Here is a 24,700-nt window from a genome sequence, read left to right as displayed (position 1 = left end):
TTTTTTTTTTTTTGTAAACCTTTATACACATCAGAATTTATAAATATGAGAGAACAGATTTTCACGGTTCCATCTTCAGCTTTCTAAATAATACTATTTCTGTCAAATTGTACCTTTTGTATTTATAGTGGCCACACTTGATAACAATTTGGGTAAAATTGGGTGTCATTCTTGACGTTACAATTGAAAATGTGTTTTCTACCCGAAATCAAAATTTGGACGTAAATTTCATGCAATATTTTGTGAAATAGGCATTTAATATATCTGCACTCCAATGGAATAAATAAATGGGGTATATGCCACGGAGGTTGCGGGACTTCCGGGTTTTCACACCAGCTTTGGTTCCGGTTCCGGTTCGCGACGTGTGGGCCGCGTCCCACTTCTTGCGCTTGCGACTTTGTGCCCGCGTTCCCGTCGACAGGGTGCGAGTGTGTTGTGTGTCTGTCTCAGTTGTCCGAAGCATTTTTAGAGGGCTGAGGCGCCCTGCACTCTCCCGCTCATCGGCCGGAACGCTCGGTTTGGGGGCGCGAGTGTTGGAACGCGGCCAGCCCAGCAGCGGCCTCAAACGGCGCTGCTATGTGAAAACCCGGAAGTCCGTGGCATGTGTCGACCCCACTGACTTGATTTTAAGAAGTTGGAGATCGTCACCCTTTGCTTAGCATGGATAAGAACAAAATTTGTATTTAAGAAGTAGAAACTTTTTGGTGACGATTTATTTAGCACTGTAAGACAAAAATCTGAAGGCTTTAAAAATAATATTTTGTACTAATGGTAAACAGACACAAACAAAATCTTACAAATGACAAACCAGTGGCCAAAAGGGGCTACAAACAAGCTGAAAGGGCAGTAAAACACAAGGACTTAGTCCAACAAATATTAATGCAATGCAACAAATGATTAGTTTTATTGTGCTGAAAATTAAAAGAAAAAAAAGAAAAAGAGAGAAATTACAGCACTTTCATAGTTTATTATGCAAATGCAATTTTCGTAGCAGGCGTTGACTGCTTCTAAACATTACATTTGAACACAATAAGACCATTTCTGAAGCAATTTGAGATTACAGGCTTGTTCCCATGGCGATGACATCTGGTGGAAGACCACCCATTTTAATGGGTTGGAAGGAGCTACTTTCGGTGTAGAAGTCCAGCATCCGCCGGTCACTGTGTCTCAACATACAGAATACTCCTCTGGAACCTGAAACATCAACCCAAGTGTTTTCATTAACAAATGTGTTTTTTTTTTGTGTGTGTGTAGAAAGGCTTCCCAGTAGATTAAAAGTTGATCTACTCAAAAATCATGTGTCAACTTACCACAACTCCTCATAGTGGACAACAGCTGTCCAATCATACGCTTGACCGGAGAGGGGTCGGTGACCCTCGGCAGCACTTGTCCAGTGATTAATGAGGGGAAGTCCTCAAGTACACGACCACTTGTGTCCTTATGGAGGTAAAACAGAATAAATCATCTTGCTCTTTCATTGGATTTATTAACTCCAAAGTGTCACCTGAATGGAGGTTGCAGCTGCTTTGGCATCTGTGAGTGCCAGCATGTAGCCACACGGGCCAATGTCATCCTCCAGGACAAGCGCACACTGAGGGCTTGGTGGGATTTCACCAGTTGACAGGCTGCAACAGACATGCAAATTTATGTCGCAAATCAGCTTTCCCCATTCAAATGAATGGAAACGCCATTGATCCGTTCCAGCCCTCTTCTAAATGTTTTTTTGAGCTGTCAACTGAACATCAGCGGAACTTTTGTTTTTGCACTTGGGCACCAAAATGAAGTCATTCTGCATTCAATGAGTCTGCGTAACTTCTTGTGGATGTATTTCCTCACACATTACAATAATAATCTCATAGCAACTTACATATCACTAATAAGAGGTGGCTCCGTCATGGAGGCGTCTTCAATCTGTCTTTCCTGTTGCATCTTGACAAAAATTCTCTGCACGTCCATCTTGAAAAGTCAACAGAAGCAATGCAAGATTGACAAAAAAAAAAAAAAAAAAAAAAAAAAAAATCTTGAGCTTATTTAAGCAGATTTAATAACCTCACCTTATCCTCGGTGCAGTAGGGCCGTATGCAGTATACCGACGTCTTGTGCGGATGTTTGTACAGGTCTCGATTTCCATGGCCCGGCAGCATTCTCTGCAAGGACATAAACGATGTGTCATGCAACTAGGGCTGTCACTATTGAATATTTTTAGAATCGACTAATCTGATTAATTTTAATTTTGCATTAAAGTGTATTACAAAAGTATTTTTTCTCTGATTACTGTTTATTAACCAGTGATTAGTGGTTAATTTGTACTTCATATTCGCGTAGCAAGTGAAAATAAAAGGGGGGATTGATGTTGTACTATGTTCCCGGTTCGGTCCTTGTTTTCCAAAGTCAAAACCGATGTTTGCAAATTTTTTACTTTGATAAAACACAGAATTAAAAAAAAAAAAACAATCACACAAAAAAAAAACACACACACTATTTGTCCCCGAGGGGCAATTCAATGGCATACGAGCAAGTTAAAAAAATCAGGCATTAAACCAATACATTAAAAATAACACATACATAATAAATACTATAGCTAAAAACCATTCCAGCTAACTAACAATAAAAACAAGAGAAAGAGCTCTGTGCTTCACACTAAAGTGCTACATGCGTTCCGTCTGTCGCAATTTGGGCAAATTGGGGTCACTGTTCAAGAAGATAATCAGTCTTCTTTCATGAAGGACTACAGAAATCAGTGAACTATTACTGTTGACATGCTGAACTCAGAGGATTTGGACAATTTATCATAGTTGGGGAAAAAAAAAAAAAGTCTCCAAATGATTACTCAATTGTTACAATAGTTGATGATTCATTTGATAATCAACTACTGTCGATTAATTGATTAATTTTGACAGCTCTACATGCAAGGATTTGACAATATGTTAAGCCAATCTGTCCCGGGCCCTCAGATTCAGTAGTACAGACTGCTGATATAATTATTATTATTATTTTTTAAACAATATGCTTTCAAAATATTTATTATTATATTATTTTAGTTTTTTTTTTTTACCAACATTCATTTTATATATATATATATATATATATATATATATATATATATATTGAAATATCATGCGATACAGTTGCTGTATATAGCGATATTGATATTATTGCGATATTTAACATGTACTTAAAGAAATTACATTTCTATTATCTAAAGAATTAATTTTTTCACGCAACAAAATTTAGCAAACTCAATATATTCTTAGGAAATTAATTGTAATTACCTCTCAATAATGTCTAACTATTGGATGGCGGTGCACATTTTAGTTAGCGGTTGACTGGTCAAATTTAGATAAACATAAAATTCCATATGAAACTTGATTGCATGTCTGTGCGATATGCATATTGCATGTGCCAATATCGCAATATTGCTAATTTCTCGCCCTAATATATATAGTTTTATTACCTTTTTTTTCCAACCAATATGGTTTCAAATTAGTCCAGCAGGGCCAGAGAGAGAAGTCCTTGATGACGACATTTTTCCCCACAAATAAAAGAAAAAAGCCCCTTGACGTACATTCCTCTCAGGTGTCAACAAGCCGGTTAGCTCACCTGAAACTCTCCTGAGAGGCCTCCTCTGAATCCCCACGGTTCAGGATCATCGCTCATTAGCTGGGCCGATGGTTTGCCAAGCCCTCCTGTGGCGAGGAAACGTTCTTGTGAAGCCAGGAGAGTTCAAAACGAAACTCATTTTGTCTTTCCTGCGTGTAGCGAAATGCCTCACCTAGCGATTTGACGTAGGCTTGCGCCAGATTGACGCCGCTCTTGATATCACAGATGTAGTTGTAGAGGTCATAGAGAATGCGGCGGTTGGGCGCGTTGGACAAGCGGTTGAACATCCGCACCACCGCTTCGCACATGTCGTCGAAGTGCCGCGCTCTCGAACACCACTCGGCCGTCTGGCAACACGCAAACGGGCGACGCGCTTCAATCTCGGGGGGGTCAAACGGAACCAGTTTGTCGAAGTGAAATGTGACCTGGTCCGACTTGACGGCGGCAGCGTGACTGTGGCCTTTGAGCCAGTCCAGCTCATGCAGCATGCTCTTTGCCGTGGGGCCGTATTCGTAAGGCAGGTAGAAGAGGTCGGACAGCAGCTTCAGGTCGTCGAGGGTGAGGGGCTCGGCCGTGTAAAGCGGGTTCTCTCCCGGTCCGGGCACGTACGAGTGTTCGCCAAGGTCCGTCTGCATGGGTTCCTCGTCAGACGAGTCCTTCTTAACGCAAGCTGGAAGACAGATGGATGGAAAATTCCATATCTGTAAACGCTCACATTGAAAGAGATGGTCTACCTGTCAGCTGATCTGTAGACAGAAACTCCTCCAGCCAATCAGTGAGGGCCAGCGTCAGGGCTTTGTGGGGGCTATAGCAGGGGTCTTGCTCTTCATCGCCTCATGTTGGACACACAACAACGACAATAACAACGTGGCAAATCTTACATACAACTCCGTCACCGCCCAACAGGAGAGCTCACCCATTTCCACATCCTTGGTTGCTCCATCAGCAGAAGCTTTGCACCACGTAGCCAACGTATGGATTGCCACAAAGTTTGGATAAAACTCACAGTTGGGATTCGTGAGCACACCTCTCAGTTTGGGGATCAGTTCAGTTGGACGATCCTGAATGGAGAAGATAAACATAGTCAAAAGCTTTTTATATACAGTGTTCCCTTGTTTATCATGGGTTCATTTTTCGCCGTTTCACAGATATTTTTATTTTTACATGCTTTTTGTTTTTTCTGTCTTTGCTGGGCAGTATCTCAATCTGGAACAATCTGGCATCCGCGGATTCGTCTCGATGAGACCTTTCCAACACCGTCTGTCCCGTTGCTCTACTTCATTGCATTCCGGAGATAGAAAATAGATACTGTGCTCCCTTAATCTGTTGGAATTTAGAGGTTTCTGGGGTTGGTGTAAGATTCTGGTTTTGTAACCATGTGGGTGGCAGGTGGTGTTTAGTTGGTGCTGCATTTCACTTTGATTCATCTTTCTTTCCTTTGACCTTTCCTCTGGTCTCCTGACCTTCTGAACTTCACCACTCTGGTGAGACTCTGAAGTATCCAGTCAAGAAAATATATACTGTACTATATATATATATATATATATATGTATATATATATAAACAAACAAACATACTTTTAATAGAAAAAAAAGACTGTAAATGAAAAAACGAATGAAATAGCATTCATAATAAACTAAAAATCCTAAAAACGAAAAAACAAATTAAAAAAAAATATGTACTGTGCTTTATACTGTAATAAGTAAATTAAAAAAACCATACATTTAATGGAAAAAATTAACGTAAATGAAAAAAAGAACATATGATAAATGAAAAAGCATTTATAATAAAGTAAAAATCGTACCAAACCAAAAAAAATTTTTAAAAAAAGGAAAAAAATATACATAATGGGAGATATATATATATATATATATATATATATATATATATATATACACACACACACACACACATATTATCATTATTAATATTATTATTGTTATTATTATTTTTTTAAATAAAGCGGATTTCCATTATTGCGTGTAGTTTTGGCACACAACACCCGCGATAAACGAGGGAACACTATTTTGTATTTGTGCGTGTGGATTAACCCTCCTCCTCCCCTAAATACAACTCTGTTGAAAATTATGAAATCGCCAGCCCTTAGCCATGTTTTTTGCTGTTCAATTTGAGTCAATCATTAAGCTTATAAATCAAGTTACATCTTCTTTTTTTTTTTTAAATTGTGTATCATTTATTCAATCAATCAGTACTTACCTTATAGGGTCCCATGAAAATTCTTTGTGGGTCATAGTCATTGGCGTGTATATTGTCCCAAATGACTGGCGCCCTCTTGAGGATGGAGGACACCTCTTCTATGGACTCCACTGAGATTTTATGGGATACCACCTTAGGACCTAAAAGCAAATTTGATTTGTGTGAGGTTGTGTACTCTTTTGTGTAGATTTTTTTTTTTTTTTTTAAGCTTTGTACAATTTTTTTTCCCCTGAAGTCAAATCACCATTTAAAAACAGCATTTTATGTTTACTTTGGTTGTCTTTATGTGATTTATGCATTTGTTTGATGATCTTAAACATTAAAATGGAGAAACTATGCTAAGAGAGAGAATTTTAGCAGGGGTGAAAAACATTTTCACTGTTTTGTTTCTGCATGAGATTACCTGTCCATAACACATCTATCCCCGGTAGCAGCTCGTCTCCTACCGTGTGAAGGTAAGACGACTGCGTCACGGTTGGAGTGCAGAATGCAGCACAATAATCTGGAGTTTTGGGGAAGAACATTAGTTAGTGTGCAAAACGATGCATCCAAGCCTTGATTGACTGTATCAAAATGTGTACAGTGAACCCCCGCTAATTCAGGATTTGAGCTGTTCCCAGTACAGTATTGCACTCTAGTTCTTCCTTCAGTGTTTGATGTTTCGCCATCTTTTTGCATTGCTATCATTCAGGACTGCTATATCTGTCACAACTGTTGTTTTCTGAGGTTTATACACCATCAATATGTCTATGCCAGTATTGTCAGTCCAACCATTGATTTGTTTTCTCAATATCAGCCACTTCCTCCGTTTGTCGGTACATTCTATGCAGTGGTTTGTCTTTCCATGACAGCCCATCTGGATCCTTCTTACTTGGCTTCTGTTGGCTGAGGCATTTAATAAGCAGCGAAGAGCAAAGCGTGATCACTAACAATTAGTGGTCCAACGGATCACAAAAGTCAGATTGTTTTTCTGATCAGCAAAAAAAAATAATAACAATAATAATTAAATAGTACTTTGTCTTCATTTATTTTGTAAAGTGCTTTTTCCATTAACAAAAAAAAAAAAAAGAACATTCAAAATGTCTAATGCAGCCGTATAGGTTTTAGCGTCTTCATTTATTTTTGTAAAACGACTTTTCCCATTAAAAAATAAATAAATTCAAAATGTCTCGTATAGCCATTTATGATTCAGGAACAACCTTTAAGTGTAATATGAGGCAGAAACATTCTTCTTTTTAATGGTTCATGTGTAAAATCAGGTACTAAAGGTTGAAAGTTGTGTTCCTATCATCTAAACTGCTAAGTTTGACATTTTGAGTTGAATGATTTTCTTTTTTTAATGGTCAAAAGTTTTTTTTAATAAAAATAAATGAAGACAAAATTCTATTTAGACCTTAACGTGCAATTTAAGGCACATTCCCTTGAATGTGTGCCGGTGTCGGTACCATATGTGTTCGGCCTGCCAGACGCGAAGGCCCCCGAATGGATCTGGCAGGCCGAACACATATGGTACCGACATCGGAAGCCAGACACACGTTGGTCATGCTAACAGTTAGCAGCTAGCCACTTATGTCGGAGACGTGCCGTATCATGCAATGACGGCGTAATTAGTTAGCGGTTTCTTTGCGTCCTAAATTAGCGATTGAACATGAATTTGGGATAGCATTGTGTTGATGTCGGTCGCAACTACAATGTCAATCAACTATGATAAATAAGTAAAAAAGGGAAGTCAAGTCAAGCTATCAATCCCGCAACGACGTGAGTGAATTTCAAAGTATAAGTGTACTAAAGTTATTCACATTGCTGTTATTGTATTAGTGCAGGGGTGGCGAGATCCGGTCCTCGAGGGCCGCAGTCCTGCTGGTTTTGGATATTTCCCTTCTTCAACACAGCTGATTCATGATCAGCTCATCAGCAAGCTCTGCAGAAACCTGATAACGAGCCTGTTAATTAGAATCAGCTGCGCTTCGAGTAGGGAAATCTATAAAACCTGCAGGACTCCGGCCCTCAAGGACCGCAGTTTGCCACCCCTGTATTAGTGTATTTGGTAAACTTTATTTTGAAGTTAGTCTTAGCGTTTTACGTTGAGTATGTTTCAGCTTCCTTGACATGTCAAAACGGTATCGACTGTAAATGTGCACTTTGTTTTTTGTTTTACCTAGGGTTCAAATTGTTAATATTAAAAAAAATAAAAAATAAAAATACTCTGCTTGGTCCCTAATTCTCATGAATAGCAGGGATTCACTGTAAATCAAATTTGACCAGTCACCAAAAACTAGATCTGGTCAGAATTTGACCAGTTGGTTTCAACAGTTTCTCGAGTGCAACCTGTGGGACAGAAGAGGAAGGTGCTCGGTTCTCCCAAATGCTGGAACACCTCGTTGGTGATGGCCACCTGCGCGTGGGCGAAGGAACTGAAGGCCTGCTTGTCGGCAGGACACATCTCCGTCTCGATGTCGTCAAACAGTAATGAGAAGGAGTTGCAGCCAAAGTCTCTCACCTGGAGAGGGAAGGGACAACATTTGGCACCCTTTTTTTTGTTACTAAGGCTGCCTTCAGAAAGAATCACTCCCATTCCACTATATAGTGTGCGCCATTTTGTAGTACTGTTGGAATGTGTAGTGAGTATAGGTTATCTCCGATAGGTAGGTTACATCTGAGATCTGAACTTGACTTCATTGCTGGAAAGAAGGCCGTGCCCCAGATACTACTCCCTCCTCATAAAATTTGCCAAATAAAAAGCAATAAACATGGCTCCGCCTTCTGATATTGCATCCAAAGTCCTACCTGATCCAGTTTCCGCTTTAGGGCAGCCACCTCTTTGCGGTTGGAAAAAGTGATGTCCAGGCCAGGAGAGATTGCATAGACAAAGTCAATGTTGTGCTGTTGCGCTGCCGATATCAGCGCTATGAGTTGCTCTGCACATGAGACAAAGATGAACATTTTTTAAATAAATGTACAAATACGGTCTCCAAGTGTTTAAAGGAATGGACGAATGTTGATTTGTTATGATTGTATTGTATTGGTGTTAATGTTTTATGTTATGTTATGTTTGTTTTTTGTGTTTCTGTAAAGCGCTTTGTGAGAGCTCAGGCTGTTTGAAAGCGCTATATGAATAAACTTGAGTTGAGTTGAGTTAAAGGAGACATGCCATGGAAATTTGACTTTTTAACCATGTCCTATAATTTCAATCACTATTATTATTAGAGACATTTAAAAACAGTACAAAACAAAAACATACCTTACTGAAATTCATAGGCATGTCTAGCCCATTTTTAGGGCTCATACAGTTTATATAGGCCTCTCTGTGCTCTCTTTGTAACATCAACCAAAAGGCGGATAATAACCAAGGAATGTTTATACCCAATAAGACGTATAAACTGACATATTGATCCAACTTGCATCATTCTTGAACACAGGTGTCGATCTTTTTTTTTTTTTTCCCAATCCCCTCTAAAAAGTAAATGAAATAAAATTTGAACTAAATGGCTTTAACTCTCATTTCAAAACGAGTAATTCATCACTTTCTTGACTTACCCTCTTTGAATTGAGCTAGTTTGTGCTTCTAGAATTGTTCAATCACCCAACGTTTGTTCCTATCTGGGATTAAGTCACATTTATATGCAACATCGACTTCAGCAGCTCAATATTGGCAATTACTCGGAAGCCCATTAAGTCCCGAATGTATCTACAAGCAGACAGCAGGTGGGCACAAAAAGTTTCACTTTGCACACAACCTGAATGCTTTTAATTCTCACTGGAAGCATTTCAAGTACCGTAGATGCCTCATTAGTCTTATTATGGCCTTGCAATCACTGCTCATGCTGATGTTGACAATCTTACTGGGCCACTCTTGGTATTAAATTCAGTTATCTACTATGTGTATCTACACTCTTGACACTTTGAAATGATATTGTCTTGTCTTTATCAGCACAAGTAAAAGAGATGGCTTGATAGACTCATTGGGTCAAAGTTTAAATGAACACCTTTCCGATGTCTCCGCAGAGATAATGATGACAGAGGTCATATTGATACTTTATCAATCTAGAATTTGAGAAACGCCCAGTAATTATAGTGACAGCTCGGGGATACAGTAAAGTAGTCATGGATGTCCACTAAATTAGTCAATATTTGCTGGTTAAGATTTTGCTCAAATTATAATAATCCTACTTACATCTAAGATCATATTTTAGGCTGTTAATGATGCATGCAACAAACAAATAATGCATTTAGTAATTGATGGTGGCACAAACTCACCTGCCTCCTCTGGGGAGTAAAGGTCACGCCAGTACATGCGGTGTTTGTAGTCATCCTTAGGGGCGTACAGGTATGTGTTCAAACCCCACTTCTGTTCCCTGAGAAAGTAGAAGCAACATTTACACAAACGTATTAAAAAGCATTGTCAGTCACTAAATACAGCAAAAATCAAAATCGACAAATATATGTTGACCACGTGATGTCACCATGGCAACATATACTCTTTTTGTGGAGGGGAAAAAACAGTTATTCATTGTATGGTGAAAATATTGTTCAAAGTTTGGAGACGTTCGTACTTTGGAGCCATTCTACCTTTTGAACAGCTCTGTTCTTTGCTCCATCGTCCAGGGTCGGCCATAAAATCCTGCAACCAGCAAAGGTCGGATTTAAATGAGAGTTAATAAAATAATAATAATCCTGTCAGTCATCATGCATTTGTAAATACTCGTGTTTGTTGATATTCGTTGGGGGAGGGAGCGGCGGCTGGTTCTCCATGCGCCCCCGCGGACAATAACCGTTTATTGTCGACGAGGACCACCGAACCCGGATTGAAAACTCACCTTCGACCACGCCGCCGATGAAGCGCTTGGCCCCACTCTGTGCTTTTTCGCTGACTTCGGTCGAAGTTGCCATCACTGACTGTCCGTCTGTTGGACTCGAGTTTATCTTGGCGTAGTCGAGGTGTCAAATCCTGAGACTGTCACTCATGGTTTGTTGTAAATCCAGAGTGCCACCCTTTAATTTGTCCTCTGAAGCTTGTGCGCGCGCATACACACACAGTTGCGTAATGCGGAGCTTGCCAAGCTCTAAAGTCTGCACTTGTAAATATGTAGCGCATAAACAACCACACGTGAAGATGAGTGAAGTTTACCACTAAATGGGCCGCGGCTCGCGACTCCCGCATGGACTCAACGTCACTTGCTGCCGGATGAACGTCTTAAAGTGACAGTGTATCAGCTTCTTAAAGGGACAGTACATAGGCTACTAGTACTATAAGACTTTGCCACTAAGCTCCTGTTTCTATTCCACAAATCATCCTTAAGAGGTTTCATTCAGTTGATTGTACAGTACATGATTTGGAGAGGCACACAACTTTGTATATGGACAATTCCGAACATCAGGCATTTCTGATATTTCCACACCCTGTGAAATAGGGGTGTGCTCAAAAATCGATACGGCAATACAGTGATACCTCGGCTCACGAACTTAATTGGTTCCCAGAGAGTGTGTGTAAGCCGAAAAGTTCTTCTTCCGAACATTTATTTCCCATAAGAAACCATTCAAATGAGAATAATCCGTTCCCAGGTCCCTATAAAACATAATTTTCTACTAAATAAGCCTTAAAACTACACAAAAATATACCTTATTTTATGTATAACAAATGTGCTATTGTATTGTAATTAAAGAAATAAATTGTACTGTATAATAAAGTCGTTTTATTTTACTTTGTGATGGTAGTTCTTAAGGATAGTAGCAATGGTAGACTTACTTCATTCGCGAGCGTTTCACCGTGTAGAGTGTTTATGGAACGGTTGTCGCTCATTCGCACTTTCGTGCTCACCGGAGCGGAGGAGGTGTGTCCCTTGGTGAACAAGGAAGTGGAGCACTTTAGCGAGTCAACAAAAAGTGAGCACCGCCAACTACTTTCACCTCTTTCCTGGCACTAAACAGTCGTGGCACGATTTTCTCCTTTTTTGAGGTACGTGATGCCACTTTCGCTTTTTTTAGTGGCGCGAACTCCATTGACTACAATGCAAACGCGCCGCCGAATCGCCGTCCCTCGCTGGTAAGCATTAGGCTTAACACTAGCCTGTGGTGGGGTCTTTTTCGGTCCCATAATATCAAAAGTACACTCAAAATGTCTATCAAACACAAACCGCGTCCGCACTAAAAGAAAGGGGGTGACGAACTGGGACGCCGTGAGCGTGCGTCAGCTTCTCGTGGCCGCCACCGTGGTGCTGTTCGACCGCGTGGTTTGGTTCGTCCGCCGAAAAGTAGTTCGTCAGCAGAGACTAAATTCTCGCGAATTTAATGTTCGTGAGGCGAAAAGTTCGTGAGCTAAAGCGTTCGTCAGCCGAGGTATCACTGTATAGCTTTTCGAGCCGCAGGTATCAAAATCAATATTGCTCGTTAACTTTAAATAGGCAGTTAACGTTTGCCTTTGCAGCTTGTATTGTACTTAAAAAATCAAAAACAGCAGCGTCTTTGAAGTTAATTGCCTTCAATTAATGCAAAAATAGCTCACCAGTGATTGGACACTGTGTCTTGCTAAGGAAAATTAAAGCACAGGAAGAATGTCAACATTTATTTACTTATAAACTCAACAACGCACATGTGTCTTAATGTACCAATATTCCTATATTTTGTTTAAAAATGAAATAAAATGTGTTACTTTAAAAATTGCTGTTTTTATTTCTCCAAATAATAACCTTATTTATTGATTGATTGAATTTAAAAAAAAAAGATTATTAATTCAATCTCTGGTGTAATAACCTTATTTATTGATTGATTGAATTCTTATTTTTCATTTTATTATTATTAATTCAGTCTCTGGTGTAATAACATTTATTGATTGATTGAATTATTTTTTATTTTATTATCTGTTCTCATTGCTGCTGGACATGTAAACTTCCCAGGGGGAGCCATCGCAAAGGGATCAATAAAGTAAAGTCTAAGACTAAGTGTAATAAATTTTCCTTGCTCTGCAGTGTGTACACATTTAGACCAGGCGTGCCACTTGGTGGTAAACTAGAAGAGCTACTAACAAAAACATTTTTGTCGTCCAGCATAATAAACATGTCTTTAGGTATGCATGACTGTTATTATAAAATGCAAGTAAATTAATATAAATATCAGGATACGTATCGCCTTGAAGATCATGTATTGGGATAGGTATCGTATCGTGACCCCTGTATCGTGATACGTATCGTATCTTGAGGTTGGCGGCAATACCCAGTCCTAATGTGAAAACAAATGGCGTATTGCATTGCTTTCCATGTGACTAGCATACAATCTAGGTACTGTATATTGTAACAGTAGTCAAATGACATTTCATCATATTTTGAAATCAAAATAATCCCCACAGTTTACAAATAAAATTACAATGATCCTAAATCCAATGCTTTTCAATGAGAAGAGAGATTCCTTTCACAAAATTAATGTTGCATTTGAGGAAGGTGGAAAGTTGGATTGATCCTACTCTGATTGTCCCACTTCAATGTGTAAACAAAAATTAATAGCACAATAGAACACATAACAAAAGCTTTTATTTGTTTTTACATATAAACATTTTTCTGTTATGGAATGCAAGAAATATTTAATGGTTCTGCTATTGCATGCGGTGGTAAATGAGTACAACAACCGAAACAAGAGCTTAAACAAGGGCAAGACCGTACGTGTGCACGGCAGAGGCAGGCCTCACCACATACGAAGTGCAAAGAAAAAAAAAACAAAAGAAAAAAGAAAAGAGGAAAAAATACAAAGCAATAATTGCATTAAATTCTATTCCATTTTCATTCTGTTGTGTTGGCCATATTGATTTTCATTTTGACCTAAATTAAATTTATGCTTACTTTGTAATTAAAATTCTTATGACCAAATGTGCATGAAAAGAATGCTGATATAGTTCTGTAAACATTTTTTTTTAAATGTCTAACAACTCATTTAAAGGCAAGTACAAAACTTATTTTGGCTTCTTTTTTAAACCTAATATCAGTGCCATGAATCTCACAGGACATCCCTGTTCGGAAAGTGGGGGGCGGTGGGGATCACGTAAGTAAACACAAAAGATTGCTACATAAATGCAATGGCTTTCTCTCTCTTCTCCTCTCCAGTGCTACCTCAGTCCTCTTTGGGCTTGTTTCAGTAGCGAATCAAAGTCAAGCTCCTGAAACTTGCTCTTGGTTGCAGACGGCTCTGCATCCAATTTTGCATCTGCGGGACACAGTTTGAAACATGTTCAGTGATCGAACTGTATCTAAGAACGAGTTAATGATAACAGCCAGCATGCTTTCTAGAAAAAATATACAGTACAATAGAACCTCTAAATTCAAATGTCCTTCAAGTCTTATATGCGAGTATTATTTATGGAAAAAAAATGCCTCTGAATATGCACAGGACTTTGGAGCTCAAACCACCGGTCACTTCAGCAGTCTCAATTCTTTCGTTCCTTACGTTTTATTATTTACATTGCTTTTTTTTTTTTTTTTAAGTCAGTTTATGGCAATAATACTTTAGACTGGATTCGTTTTTTTTTATTTCCACTCTTTCCTATGGCAAATAGCAGTTCTGAAATCCAAGCAGCATCTATAAACAAATTGTGCTAGAGGTTCCACTGTACTTGGCACGTAGTTACACTCTCACCTAGATCAGCATAGTCTGAATTACAAAACTGTCTTCTTCCTCCAAAGCAGATGTCAAAGGGCAGCTCATCAGGCCTTCTTAGTTTCCCACCATTGTCGATGGCCGCAAATGCATCATCCACGTGGTAGAATGTGACAAAGCCATAATGGTCACTTGAGGAAGCAAACACAGTCATTTCAATACTTCACAATATGTACTCAGAGTACACAGCAAATGTTCTCTTTGGATTTACCCTTTATCTCTAAAGTGCAGCGACACACATTCTACTTCTCCGAAATGAGAGAAGCGCTCTCTCAATTCATCGTGCGTCATGGATCTGCGGATGCGGCCGACATACACAACTCTGCGCTCATCCTTTAGCAAAAGATGTTAGACGCAATTTAGCACGTGTTGGACATCAATTACTAAGAGACACAAGGTGCTATACAGTACTTGTGGACTTACCATGGCTTTCAGCTTCTGAAGCCTCGCCTTGTGCTCCTTCTTGAGCTTCCAGGACTCTCTGCAGGTGAATAAGATTATATTTGAGTGATTAAAGAAAAAAAGGTTTTTTGGGTGACTGTAATGGTTTAATGGCATTTCTATGTAAAAGGATTAGAGCCAGCGAAGTGGGGGGAAAAAGCGGTGGCAGGATTCTCACTTATTCTCAGAAATCTGACTTTAAAGTGAGAATTTTGACTTTAATCTCAGAATTATAACTTTAAAAGTGAGAGCTCTCACTTTAATCTCAGAATCCTGACTTTAAAGTGACAATTCTTACTGTGACGTGACGTCGCACTATGAATTGTGGGGGAAGACAGAAAATTAGAATTCTGAGAATAAAGTCAGAATTCTAAGATTAAAGTCACAATTCTCACTTTAAAATCAAAATCCTGAGATTAAAGTCAGAATCCTGAGATTAAAGTCATAAATCTCACTTTAAAGTCAGAATTCTGACTTTAAAATCAGAATCCTGAGGTTAAAGTCTGAATTCTCATTTTAAAGTCATAATACTGAGATTAAGGTCATAATTCTGAATTCTCACTAAAGTCAGAATTCTAACTTTAAAGTCAGAATCCTGAGATTAAAGTCAGAATCTGAGATTAAAGTCATAATTCTCACTTTAAAGTCAGTATTCTGAGAATAAAGTGAGAATCCTGCCAATCCTTTTTTTTTTTCTCTCACTTCACTGGCCATAATCCTCTTCCCTACATTTAAATTCATTTCAATGGTGAAAATGTGTTTGATAGACAAGCACATACATGTATGGTCGTGTAATAAATTCAACTTGAATGTCAAGCTACCATTCGATTTTTATCACTACTGCGTTGTGTGGCTATTGAACACCCTTCATTTGCAGACTCACCTGTAAACGTTTCTCCTGCGAGTATGAAAAGTTGGCGAGGAGGGCGACGGTGACCGAGAGCGAGACCAGGATTGGGATCTCGATCTGTTACGCCTTAAACGTGTACAAGACAGGCGAGGCGGCGAACGAGAGACAGAGCGAGAAGGGGACGAAGACCAAGACCTGCTTCGGGAACGCTCGTGATGGGACCTGCGCACACATATACGACTGCAAATTACAGTTGAATACAAAAATGCAAACTGAAGATCAAAAGTGGGCATAATATAAACATGACTACCGTCGTCTTTTTGGAGAGCGGGATTCCGAGCTGGAGGATGATGAAGACGAACGAAAGCTGTCTGCGAGGCGGGATCTTCTCAGGTATCTCCTCTTCTCTCGTCCTCTGCTTGGAGGGCTGGGTGGAGGTGTAAGTGGGGTACATGAAAGTGCAGAATCTGTGCTGGATGAGCTTGACTGGTGTTTCTCATCAGCTCTGATGGGAGAGTCACATTTCTTCTCCACCTCACGAGTGTTCTTGAAAAGAGGAGGAGCACTTGTATGCAAATAATCCACAGGCACACAGTAATCATGATCCACGAACACCAATGAACACATATGAGTAGGTGCTGCCAGCTCTGAACCGTTTGTCTTCCTGGATGGCAGAGGGCGAGGATCAATGATCTGGATCCCCTTGGACGGTGTTTTCCGTCTTATACTGACAACTTCCTCAGTATCGAGAATGACTTCGGTGCCGACAGGCTCAGGAGTAACGTGCTCCGACTCCTCATCATTTTCGTTGATTTTTGGTCTGAGCGAGTACAAAGTTCTGTCAGGTTTGTGTTCTTTAGTGGAGGTCTGCATTAGCGTTGAGGTCCTTTCTGAGTCTTCGTGCAGATTTGGAGGTAACACATTTGAAAAGATAGCTGGTTCACCTGAAATAGAGACAACCCAACAGGTCATGTGTGCAGATACACAAATATACTGAGGGAGTTCACAATTAGGGGTTATGTGTTGCAGTCTATCGTCTTGACAAATGTGCTAAATACATTAAATATGTCTGAAGTGCAGAAAACGTGCCAAGACTGAGAACAATGTAGTATTGAACTGCTGTAACAGCGTTAAAACGTTTTTTTTTTCTTTCTGACCAATAACCCTTGCAACAGCCTTACTTAATTTTTTGTATTCCTACAAATTTGGAAGGTATGTTACCAATCTCTGTATTGTGTCAAATTTACAAAACATCCCCACACAAAGATCCCTTGACAGACTACAAACTACATTAGGACAGAGGTCACATTTAGGCACTGTCCTATTGTTCCTTGTGTTTAAGGGAGGGGCGGGAGTTAAACATGTTTGTGGGTTCCAAGGGAGTGGCTGTTATATATGTTTCCAGGTTCATAGGGTTCAAGGGCGTAGCTGGCTGCTTAAGGCCCTGTTTACACGGAAGCAAATTCCTCAAACAAACCTTGTAGAGACAGAACCATCTCAAGACATGCGAGCGTCCAAAAGAAGACGCCTAGGACGTTTAACGACTGTAATATATATGCCAAGTCTGGAGTGGCGCTGTAACACTGCCATAGGGAGTTAAGGGAAAGCGTAGAAGAAGAATCTGTGAAGAAGACTGATCTCAATAGCCGGTTTATAGCCGGAGCCGCGAGGCCGCCATTTTCCTCCTCCCAAGAAACGTTTCTCGGCATACCATCCTATAGATTTACAGTATCAAAATTAGAGACAGTACTTAGTAGAAACAACAAAGGTCTAGCAACTGAGTGATAAAAGAAAAGGGGTCTTCAAAGTAGTTTAAACGGCAGTATACTCGTGATGGGAGGAGTAAGATGGCTGTCCTACAGCTTCATCGGCTTGCACAGGCGTGTATGGGCTATCGGCTATCCAGTATCATATTACAGATCAGTGAGATGAACACAACACAGGAGACGTGACAATGCCAAGTGATTCAAGTACAACATCACGCAAAACATTTTGCTGTAAAAACATAAACAAGCTAAAGGAGGTTGCGCAAAACAAAGACACGGCTATCCGCCACCGTTGTTGACAGACTGTCGGTTCGTGCACAGTCACGGGAGAATTACGTCATCACCAGAGTAATAGCTATCCTGCTATGGTGTCCACATTAGAACGTACGGGGCGCGTTTTGAAATCTTTCCACTCCGGAGCCCGGTTTCAAAAGTGATCAGTTTCAAGCTCCGAAACCACGCCGGCGTGTGGACGAACTGTCTAAAGGGTAATACATTTATGTGAACTAATGTGTCAGTTTTGTTTTGGAGCGTAAAAAGACACACAAAAAGACTAGCCTTTGTCTCTTCATCTCCTTATTCGCTGCATCTCCACATTTGGGATCTTTAGACTCTTCATTAGTCACTGGTCACACTACGCAATATGTTAACGTGATATTGATTAGATACTGACAAATACACTTTTGGTTAATACTCTCTTAAGGACAACAGTGCAAAATTCGTCATCATATGCTGTTAATTGCTGTCAGTCAGTTAAGGAAAACACAATAAAAACTAAAATGACGAAAAATCTTTTCAACAAAAACATTATATGCCGGCGAATTACCTTGTTTCTCCTCAAACCGCTCCAACAAGCTGGTAAGATCACAGGCTTCAATCCCTTAAGCAGAATAAACAGACCACAATGTCAACAACCTGTTCATTTCTGTGCTATATGTGGATAAGAATTTATAAAAGTCTGTTTGTTGTGTACCTGACTCAGCTGCAGCACTTTGCTCGTCCAACGTGACAGAATCTGGCCTTTTTGGCAGAGAAGTCTTTGGCACTAGCGTGAGGTTTTGTGGTTTCCTGTGTTCTGAACTGGGTTTTGTTTGAGGTGTAACTAGGAATTGGCCATCCACTTCTTGACTCGTATGAGGGTCAGCACTGGACACTGGTGAAGAGTGACAATTTGCTGGGGTGGCTATCTGGCTAACAGGCAAACGAATGATGACAGGGTTTGGGGGATCAGTGCTGAGCAGTGGCGGGTTTTTTAATGGACTTTTCTTGCTTGTAGCTCCTTTGTGCTCGGAATTGGACTTTGGGCCATCAAGTGATGTGTGTTTAGATTTAACTTGAAGAGATTTGAATCTGCAATGCCTACCAGCAAACAATGGCTTCTTCTCTTCTGGTTGGGAAGGATGACGACATGATGTCCTGCAAGTAGCTCTTTGAGGTGTATAAGTACTGTTTGTGGACTTCTCTATCAGATGGGATGAAAGCTTTACCTCAGAGAGGTTTTGGCTCTGCCCATTTGAACAGAGAATGGGGGTCAGTTCTTTGGGGGGTTGGGGAACTGAAGGCCACTTGGTGGTGTTACTCCCCGTTTTCTCCACCAGAGGTTGCCTTTTCTGTCGTAGCTGTCTGTACTCTTGGAGGCTTAACGATTTGGCTTTGACTTTAGCTTTTGCCGGTGCATCGTCAGCCGCGTTATTCATTTCTAATGATATAGATGGGCCTACAAGTATTAGACCAGCTGGACCTTCGGGTGTGTCTGCAGATGCTACACCAGGGGGAGTCTTCTCGTTGAATTCAGCTTCCAACGACTGATCAAATGAAGCCACTTGAACAGAGCCAAAACTGACTCTTTTCTTTGCCTTGGGGAACAGACAACTGGATGATTTGCCAGTGAGCAAGGCGCTTTTTAGCAGTGGACTATTTTTTTTTGCAATGCCGTCTTTGTCCTCCTGTGTCTCTTTCAGGGGTGTTTCATCATCGTCAGATACAACATTTATATCTTCATCACTGTCTCCTGTGGGCTTCTCATATTTCCATATTTCTCCCTGAGAGAACATTGTGTTTTTCTTCTGTATTTTCTCCCATGGCGATTGTGATGGTCCATCTGTGCTCTGTTGGCCCTTCCCCTCTTCCTCCACACGCATCTTAAGGCAATAGGGGTGCATGAGTTTCACCAGGTTGACCAGAGAAGAGGAAGTGAAAATATTCACTTCAGTCTCTGCTTTCTTATTTGGGCCTTGAAACAATGTTTGTTGCTGAAACACCGGCTGAAGTCGGGCGACTTCTTTTCTTGCGTCATTCTTGGCTCTCGGTCGAAGTTTGGCAGCAAACGCCATTTTATCCTATAGACAAATGGACACAGGAAAGAGTACAAATGTTTTAACAAATCTGCTCCCTGGCATTGTTACCAGGAAATGACATTTTGCGATACGTATGCTATTTGATAAAACAACAAACAGCATAGTGTGATTCTCAAGGAAAAGCTGACTGCGCTGGCCGCTGTAGCTATTTACAAAGAAAAGAAAGAAGAAACTGTCTGTCTCCAATTTCAGATCATGACAACCCCAAATATAACTGGTCATTATGATTGACCGTTGTCAACATCTGCGCTGTTGCAACACCATTTACGAGCGATTCAGCATTTGGAATCACAGCCTAACTAGTTGCAGATGGTCAGCAACTCATGAAAACTAGTTTCAGAACCCCGTACAGCGCACACGACTGAATAATTTTCAGTTGTGTTTGGTTGCATCCCTTGGTGTGCTTTAGGACCACTATTCTGGTGTTGCAACAAACCACCATTAAGAATTTTGAGTAGTTTTCATCGAAAGTAGTTGTCCAATGCAATTTATTAATTATGTCAGTTTGGAGGGGCAATTACGTTACTGAATGATTTGATGACGAAAAAACAAAATAATAGTTGCACTTACTGTAGTCATGCTGTTCCCAAGCTCCTGACAGTTGAGGAGCTTGCTATCTGGCAGGGTGTCAAAGGGAGAAATTGTGCTGCCGACATCATCCTCCACACATTCTAACATCTGAGTTAGAGCCGACAGCAAAGTCTCGTTCTCTTCCTCCGCTTGCCTTGTGTCCTGTAATATGTAACAAAAGCTATTGACTATTTTGGCTCAGGCACTTTTAGCGAGAGCACATGAACACAAGGCTATTTCTCAGCGCTACTGCCATTCGTGACTTGCACTCTGACCTCTGATGAAACAGTGGAGTCCTCAAAAATGGCCAAGATGGAGTCTTCCATACTGGATTGCATGTCCTCCCCACCCATGTTGCCTCCACATGGGCTGATCTACAGAGACATGGACAAAAAACAAACAAAAATAGAAACCTATTCAATACTTCCAATTGCAAATGATTTGTTATCTACACTGAGTTAGAACTCTGCAATATTGTGGGATGGAACAGAACAATAGAGGGTTCGGAAGTGACCTGAAGTTTTGAAGCTTGCACTGTCTTTTGCCAGGCACAAATATAACTGGTTGAATTTGTGGAACGTGTCTCTAAGAACACTTGCCACAATAAAAAAAAAATATATATATAAATAATAATAAATAAGCAAAAAAAAAAAAATGAATAAATAAATAAAACATGTAAAGACAAGGAGATGGGATTGAAATTTCAATGTAGTTAGCGGATAACAATTAGCCAATTTATCCTATGATTTATTTTCTTCTGGGTTAGATTACCAGCTGGTATGTATACAATTAATAGGTGCATTTCTGCCCCCTAATGGACAGTTTTACAGGCTTTCTAGCATGTATTACAACTTTATTCTCTTTTCACAGCTCTACAGTTTCCATCAAAAAAAAAAAAAAAAAAAAAAAAAAAAAAAAACGAATTTTTTTTTTGTACTACCTTTTTCTTCACCATTGTATTTTCCATCAGTTGTGATACAATGACACCATACTGCCTCTCCCATGTCAGTCTTTACCACTCTTTGGGGAGGTGACTCACAATTGTAGGTTGAGATATGTGTGCAGTGTGCACTGTGCAGGTCTTTTGCTCACCAGACACTGTGGCTAATGATTTCCCAGAATTACTAGCCACTCAGCATTTTCACTAGTGATAAATTTGTTGTTGGATAATAGTGGTTATGTGCAACCAATTTCCGCATTTAGCAAAAAAAGTTCTTCCGGTAAAGAAGATTTGGCGAGGTATTCAACCAAAATTTAAAAAGGTTCACATTGAGAAATTTTCTTGAAGCAACGGTACGGAAGGTCATATACTATGTCAATTTATTGTAATCCATATTAACGGAGAAGTCAAGTAAAAAAAAAAATATATATCTTTACAAAAACTTTGTGTTGCTTTACGTGTGTGCCCCCACTAGTCTGGGCTAAAGGTATTCTGATTAATATTGCATTTGTGGAATATGAATTGGCAGCAAAATCCACCCACTTTAATCTATCTCAAGGGATTGCCCATTTTGTCACTTGCTGTCAACTGCAAGTGACATTGCGGTGCCTAAGGGCTCAGGTAATGACCAATCATATCTCACCTGTTTTCTGTGTTTGACCATTAGACATTCACAAGCTGAGTTCATTGGCACTGAGATGTCGAGTTCACTTGACAGAAAATGGCAACATTCGCCACCACTTGCTATGGATAAAAGTGGGTGGATTTTTCTGATAAATTCATTTTCCACATGCATAATATGAATTAGAATACTGTGATAAGACTAGTGGGTCTGCATAGAACACATTGTAAAGTAAATTTTCAAAAAAAACTCACCTAATGACATTTTCCCCTGAAATCACAAGTTTAAAGTATTTTTAAAGTGAAAAATTATATGTTTAGGGATAATTGTCCATGGTAAATGTATGGCCTAAAACTAAAAATATAGACAGTTATAAACACTCAAAATTCAGACAGTATTTAAGGGATTTGATAACTAAATCTTAGTAAAGTGCATTGCATAAGTTGACACAGATGAATTAGATACAATTTGCTGTCGAGTGTAGAATTATGTAAAGTTGTGAACCATTATACTGTAGCACAACAAAAGAGTGATGACAGCTAATATCAGGGATTCTGTTGCCAGTACCACCAACTGCTTTAATCACATTTGACACGCTACAGGTATTTGTAATCAGTTATCAAAAATAAGGTGGCCCTGGAAATTATATACCACAGTGGTGAACCAATACACACACACACAAAAAACTTTTCTCTTCCGCTACATAATTACCAGTATTAAATGTGACGGTTTTAAATAGAAAGGGATTAAAATAAAACACAATGACGTGCTCTAATAAGGACACCAAATGTCTCTTCTATGTCGTTAGTCTTGGAACGAAAAACGGTACGATACGCCTGATTCGGTGGATAGTAGTCAGCACCGGTTTGAATTAACCAGCGCAGTCATAAAATGCTACACTACTGCTTTCAGCACTCCATTGTTAATTCCAGTTGTAAGAAGAAAGACCAGAGCAGTATAGCCCGACTGTTGGTTATACGTGACATATAGCTGTTTCTGTACTTTTGGGGGCCAAAAAGCCTGTTCGAGGTCTAGCTAACAGTTGATCGCTAACCTTCTACCCTGCTGCCAACTCAAGCCCGGTCTCAGCCACGTGTCGCCACGCGCACATGTGCCGGTGAAAGAACCCCCTCTACGATCCCGAAAAACCTCTCCAAAATCCTACTTGATCAACATAGTAGCTTAATTAGCGAAATCGATACCTGGTAGGGGCTTCTGGTGCTCAGAAAATCTACGTTGCCGGCATTTAAAGCCCCGTCTATGGGCCTCCACTGCGCCGCCATCTTGCCGCTCCACATGGTCGACTTGGCAGTGGACACGTGGTCACCGGCAGCGCGCGAACAAGGTGGCTGACCTGAGACCAGTTTGGGACTCACAGCAGATTAGGAAAGACATGAAATCAGATCCTAGGTCGGATATCTCTTTTCCGCTCACAATGCCATGTTTGGTTCGGGATGTTTTTGTTTCATCATGTTGGCCAGTTTCTGACAACGTTTCTTAGTAGCTAGTACATTTGCGTCTTGGTTAAGAACGTTAAATTCACCAAATACGAGCTTCTCTAATGCAAGCGGCTTTGATTGCGCCGAAGCGACATCTAGTGTTCAATCGACAAAATCACAGTTTCACCTACGGTACATGGCAGAGTGACTGAGACAAATCTATTTTTATTTACGGTATCTGTACTTGTACTTGAGTTAAGTATCTATTCTTTTATTCCACACATTTGAAATCAGATATCTGTTCTGTCTAAATCTTAGTACTTTGTCAAAAAGGCTTGTTACTTTTAGTATAAAGAGAAATTGAAAGTCAAAAGCGTTAAATATGTTACTTGAACTTGAGTATTTATTTATTTATTTATTTATTTAACTTAAGGTAAACGCGATGAATCAGATGGTCCATGTCTGTAGTAATTGGATATTACGTTTGGAAACAGGTATTAGAAATAGAAAAAACGACTATTATAAGAGCTCAGCTTGTCAACATCACATGAGCAGACCCAGAAAAGAGGTGAACCATGATTGGTTGTTACCTGAGCTCAAAGGTACTGTGATGAGTGATGACTTACCTGAAGGAAACTCGAAAGCAACATTTAAAATGATCCCTTTTAACGTCTCGATGAATATTTGCCAATAAAAAATAGAGCTCTACATTACAATTCAGTGCTTCTAATATGGGTGTTTCTTAGTTTATCCACTAGATGGTAGTATTGACTTATACCCTTGGCACTCCTTTCTATTACAGTATTAGCTCTCAAAAGTTGTGTTTGTTCATGGGATGATTGCCCTCGCCACCTATCCACAGAAAATACCAATCAGATAGTGGATACATAGCAAGTGCAATGCATAACAAAGTGAGGCTCATTGGCTCGTTATACTTGTGCTGTTATCTTGTATTATCTCCCCGTTTTTCATAGAGGACGTTGCATGTGTCTGGCCTGTTATCTCTTGCATACCAGCAAGGGGTTGACCTTTCTTCTGAATGTCATGCCGGTTTACAGAGTCAATGGCTGTGCAAGATTAATAGGAAATGAAATAAAGTCACATGAACCACTTGTATAACCTGGTGTACAAGCTTTCTCTTATTGTCTTCTGGTGGGTTGCTTGTTGTATGCCTCACCAGCCAGGATTACATTGCTGTTTGTTTAGAATTAGCGTACACAAAAACTGCATACACAATTTTCACAAATTTCTCCCCAAT

The 24,700-nt window shown here is 39.9% G+C and overlaps 2 protein-coding genes across 4 annotated transcripts; both read right to left on the bottom strand.

The window, feature by feature from the left end:
• Nucleotides 1-880: 880 nt before the first annotated feature.
• On the bottom strand, nt 881-11,016 carry LOC144021237 (protein O-GlcNAcase-like). 3 transcript variants are annotated; one of them, XM_077525359.1, is made up of 17 exons: nt 10,635-11,016; nt 10,387-10,438; nt 10,075-10,172; nt 8,605-8,735; nt 8,146-8,317; nt 6,221-6,319; nt 5,818-5,957; nt 4,517-4,661; nt 4,335-4,433; nt 4,026-4,270; nt 3,773-3,947; nt 3,601-3,686; nt 2,055-2,147; nt 1,868-1,956; nt 1,505-1,625; nt 1,311-1,437; nt 881-1,194 (listed from the first exon to the last, which is right to left on the bottom strand). In XM_077525359.1, exons 1-17 carry the CDS (start codon nt 10,705-10,707, stop codon nt 1,058-1,060), a joined length of 2,082 nt encoding a protein of 693 aa, XP_077381485.1. In that variant the 5' UTR covers nt 10,708-11,016; the 3' UTR covers nt 881-1,057. The 3 variants fall into 3 exon arrangements, with proteins under 3 accessions (XP_077381485.1, XP_077381484.1, XP_077381486.1); XM_077525358.1 differs by having other exon boundaries at nt 3,773-4,270; XM_077525360.1 differs by lacking the exon at nt 10,387-10,438 and having other exon boundaries at nt 3,773-4,270.
• Nucleotides 11,017-13,320: 2,304 nt separating this feature from the next.
• Nucleotides 13,321-23,615, bottom strand: LOC144021276 (uncharacterized). Its single transcript, XM_077525416.1, has 11 exons — nt 23,206-23,615; nt 20,717-20,815; nt 20,442-20,603; nt 18,488-19,853; nt 18,341-18,394; nt 16,059-16,692; nt 15,782-15,970; nt 14,881-14,938; nt 14,669-14,790; nt 14,437-14,588; nt 13,321-14,007 (listed from the first exon to the last, which is right to left on the bottom strand). Exons 1-11 carry the CDS (start codon nt 23,299-23,301, stop codon nt 13,910-13,912), a joined length of 3,030 nt encoding a protein of 1,009 aa, XP_077381542.1. The 5' UTR covers nt 23,302-23,615; the 3' UTR covers nt 13,321-13,909.
• Nucleotides 23,616-24,700: the final 1,085 nt, after the last annotated feature.

This window comes from Festucalex cinctus, chromosome 6 (genome assembly GCF_051991245.1).
Source record: "Festucalex cinctus isolate MCC-2025b chromosome 6, RoL_Fcin_1.0, whole genome shotgun sequence".
NCBI lineage: Eukaryota > Metazoa > Chordata > Actinopteri > Syngnathiformes > Syngnathidae > Festucalex > Festucalex cinctus.
This window is presented reverse-complemented; position numbering and strand designations above follow the sequence as displayed.

Bases quoted from the DNA above. Each gene is read 5' to 3' on its own strand.
- LOC144021237 (XM_077525358.1), bottom strand. From the start codon at position 10,707: ATGGCAACTTCGACCGAAGTCAGCGAAAAAGCACAGAGTGGGGCCAAG. The intron at 6,320-8,145 runs GTTGCACTCGAG...CCAAAACTCCAG, and splicing joins CTTCCTCTTCTGTCCCACAG to ATTATTGTGCTGCATTCTGC. The intron at 1,438-1,504 runs GTGACACTTTGG...TACCTCCATAAG, and splicing joins CAGCTGCAACCTCCATTCAG to GACACAAGTGGTCGTGTACT.
- LOC144021276 (XM_077525416.1), bottom strand. From the start codon at position 23,301: ATGTGGAGCGGCAAGATGGCGGCGCAGTGGAGGCCCATAGACGGGGCT. The intron at 20,604-20,716 runs GTCAGAGTGCAA...TACATATTACAG, and splicing joins ACTCCACTGTTTCATCAGAG to GACACAAGGCAAGCGGAGGA. The intron at 14,008-14,436 runs GTGAGAGTGTAA...TGTGTCCCGCAG, and splicing joins TTCAGACTATGCTGATCTAG to ATGCAAAATTGGATGCAGAG.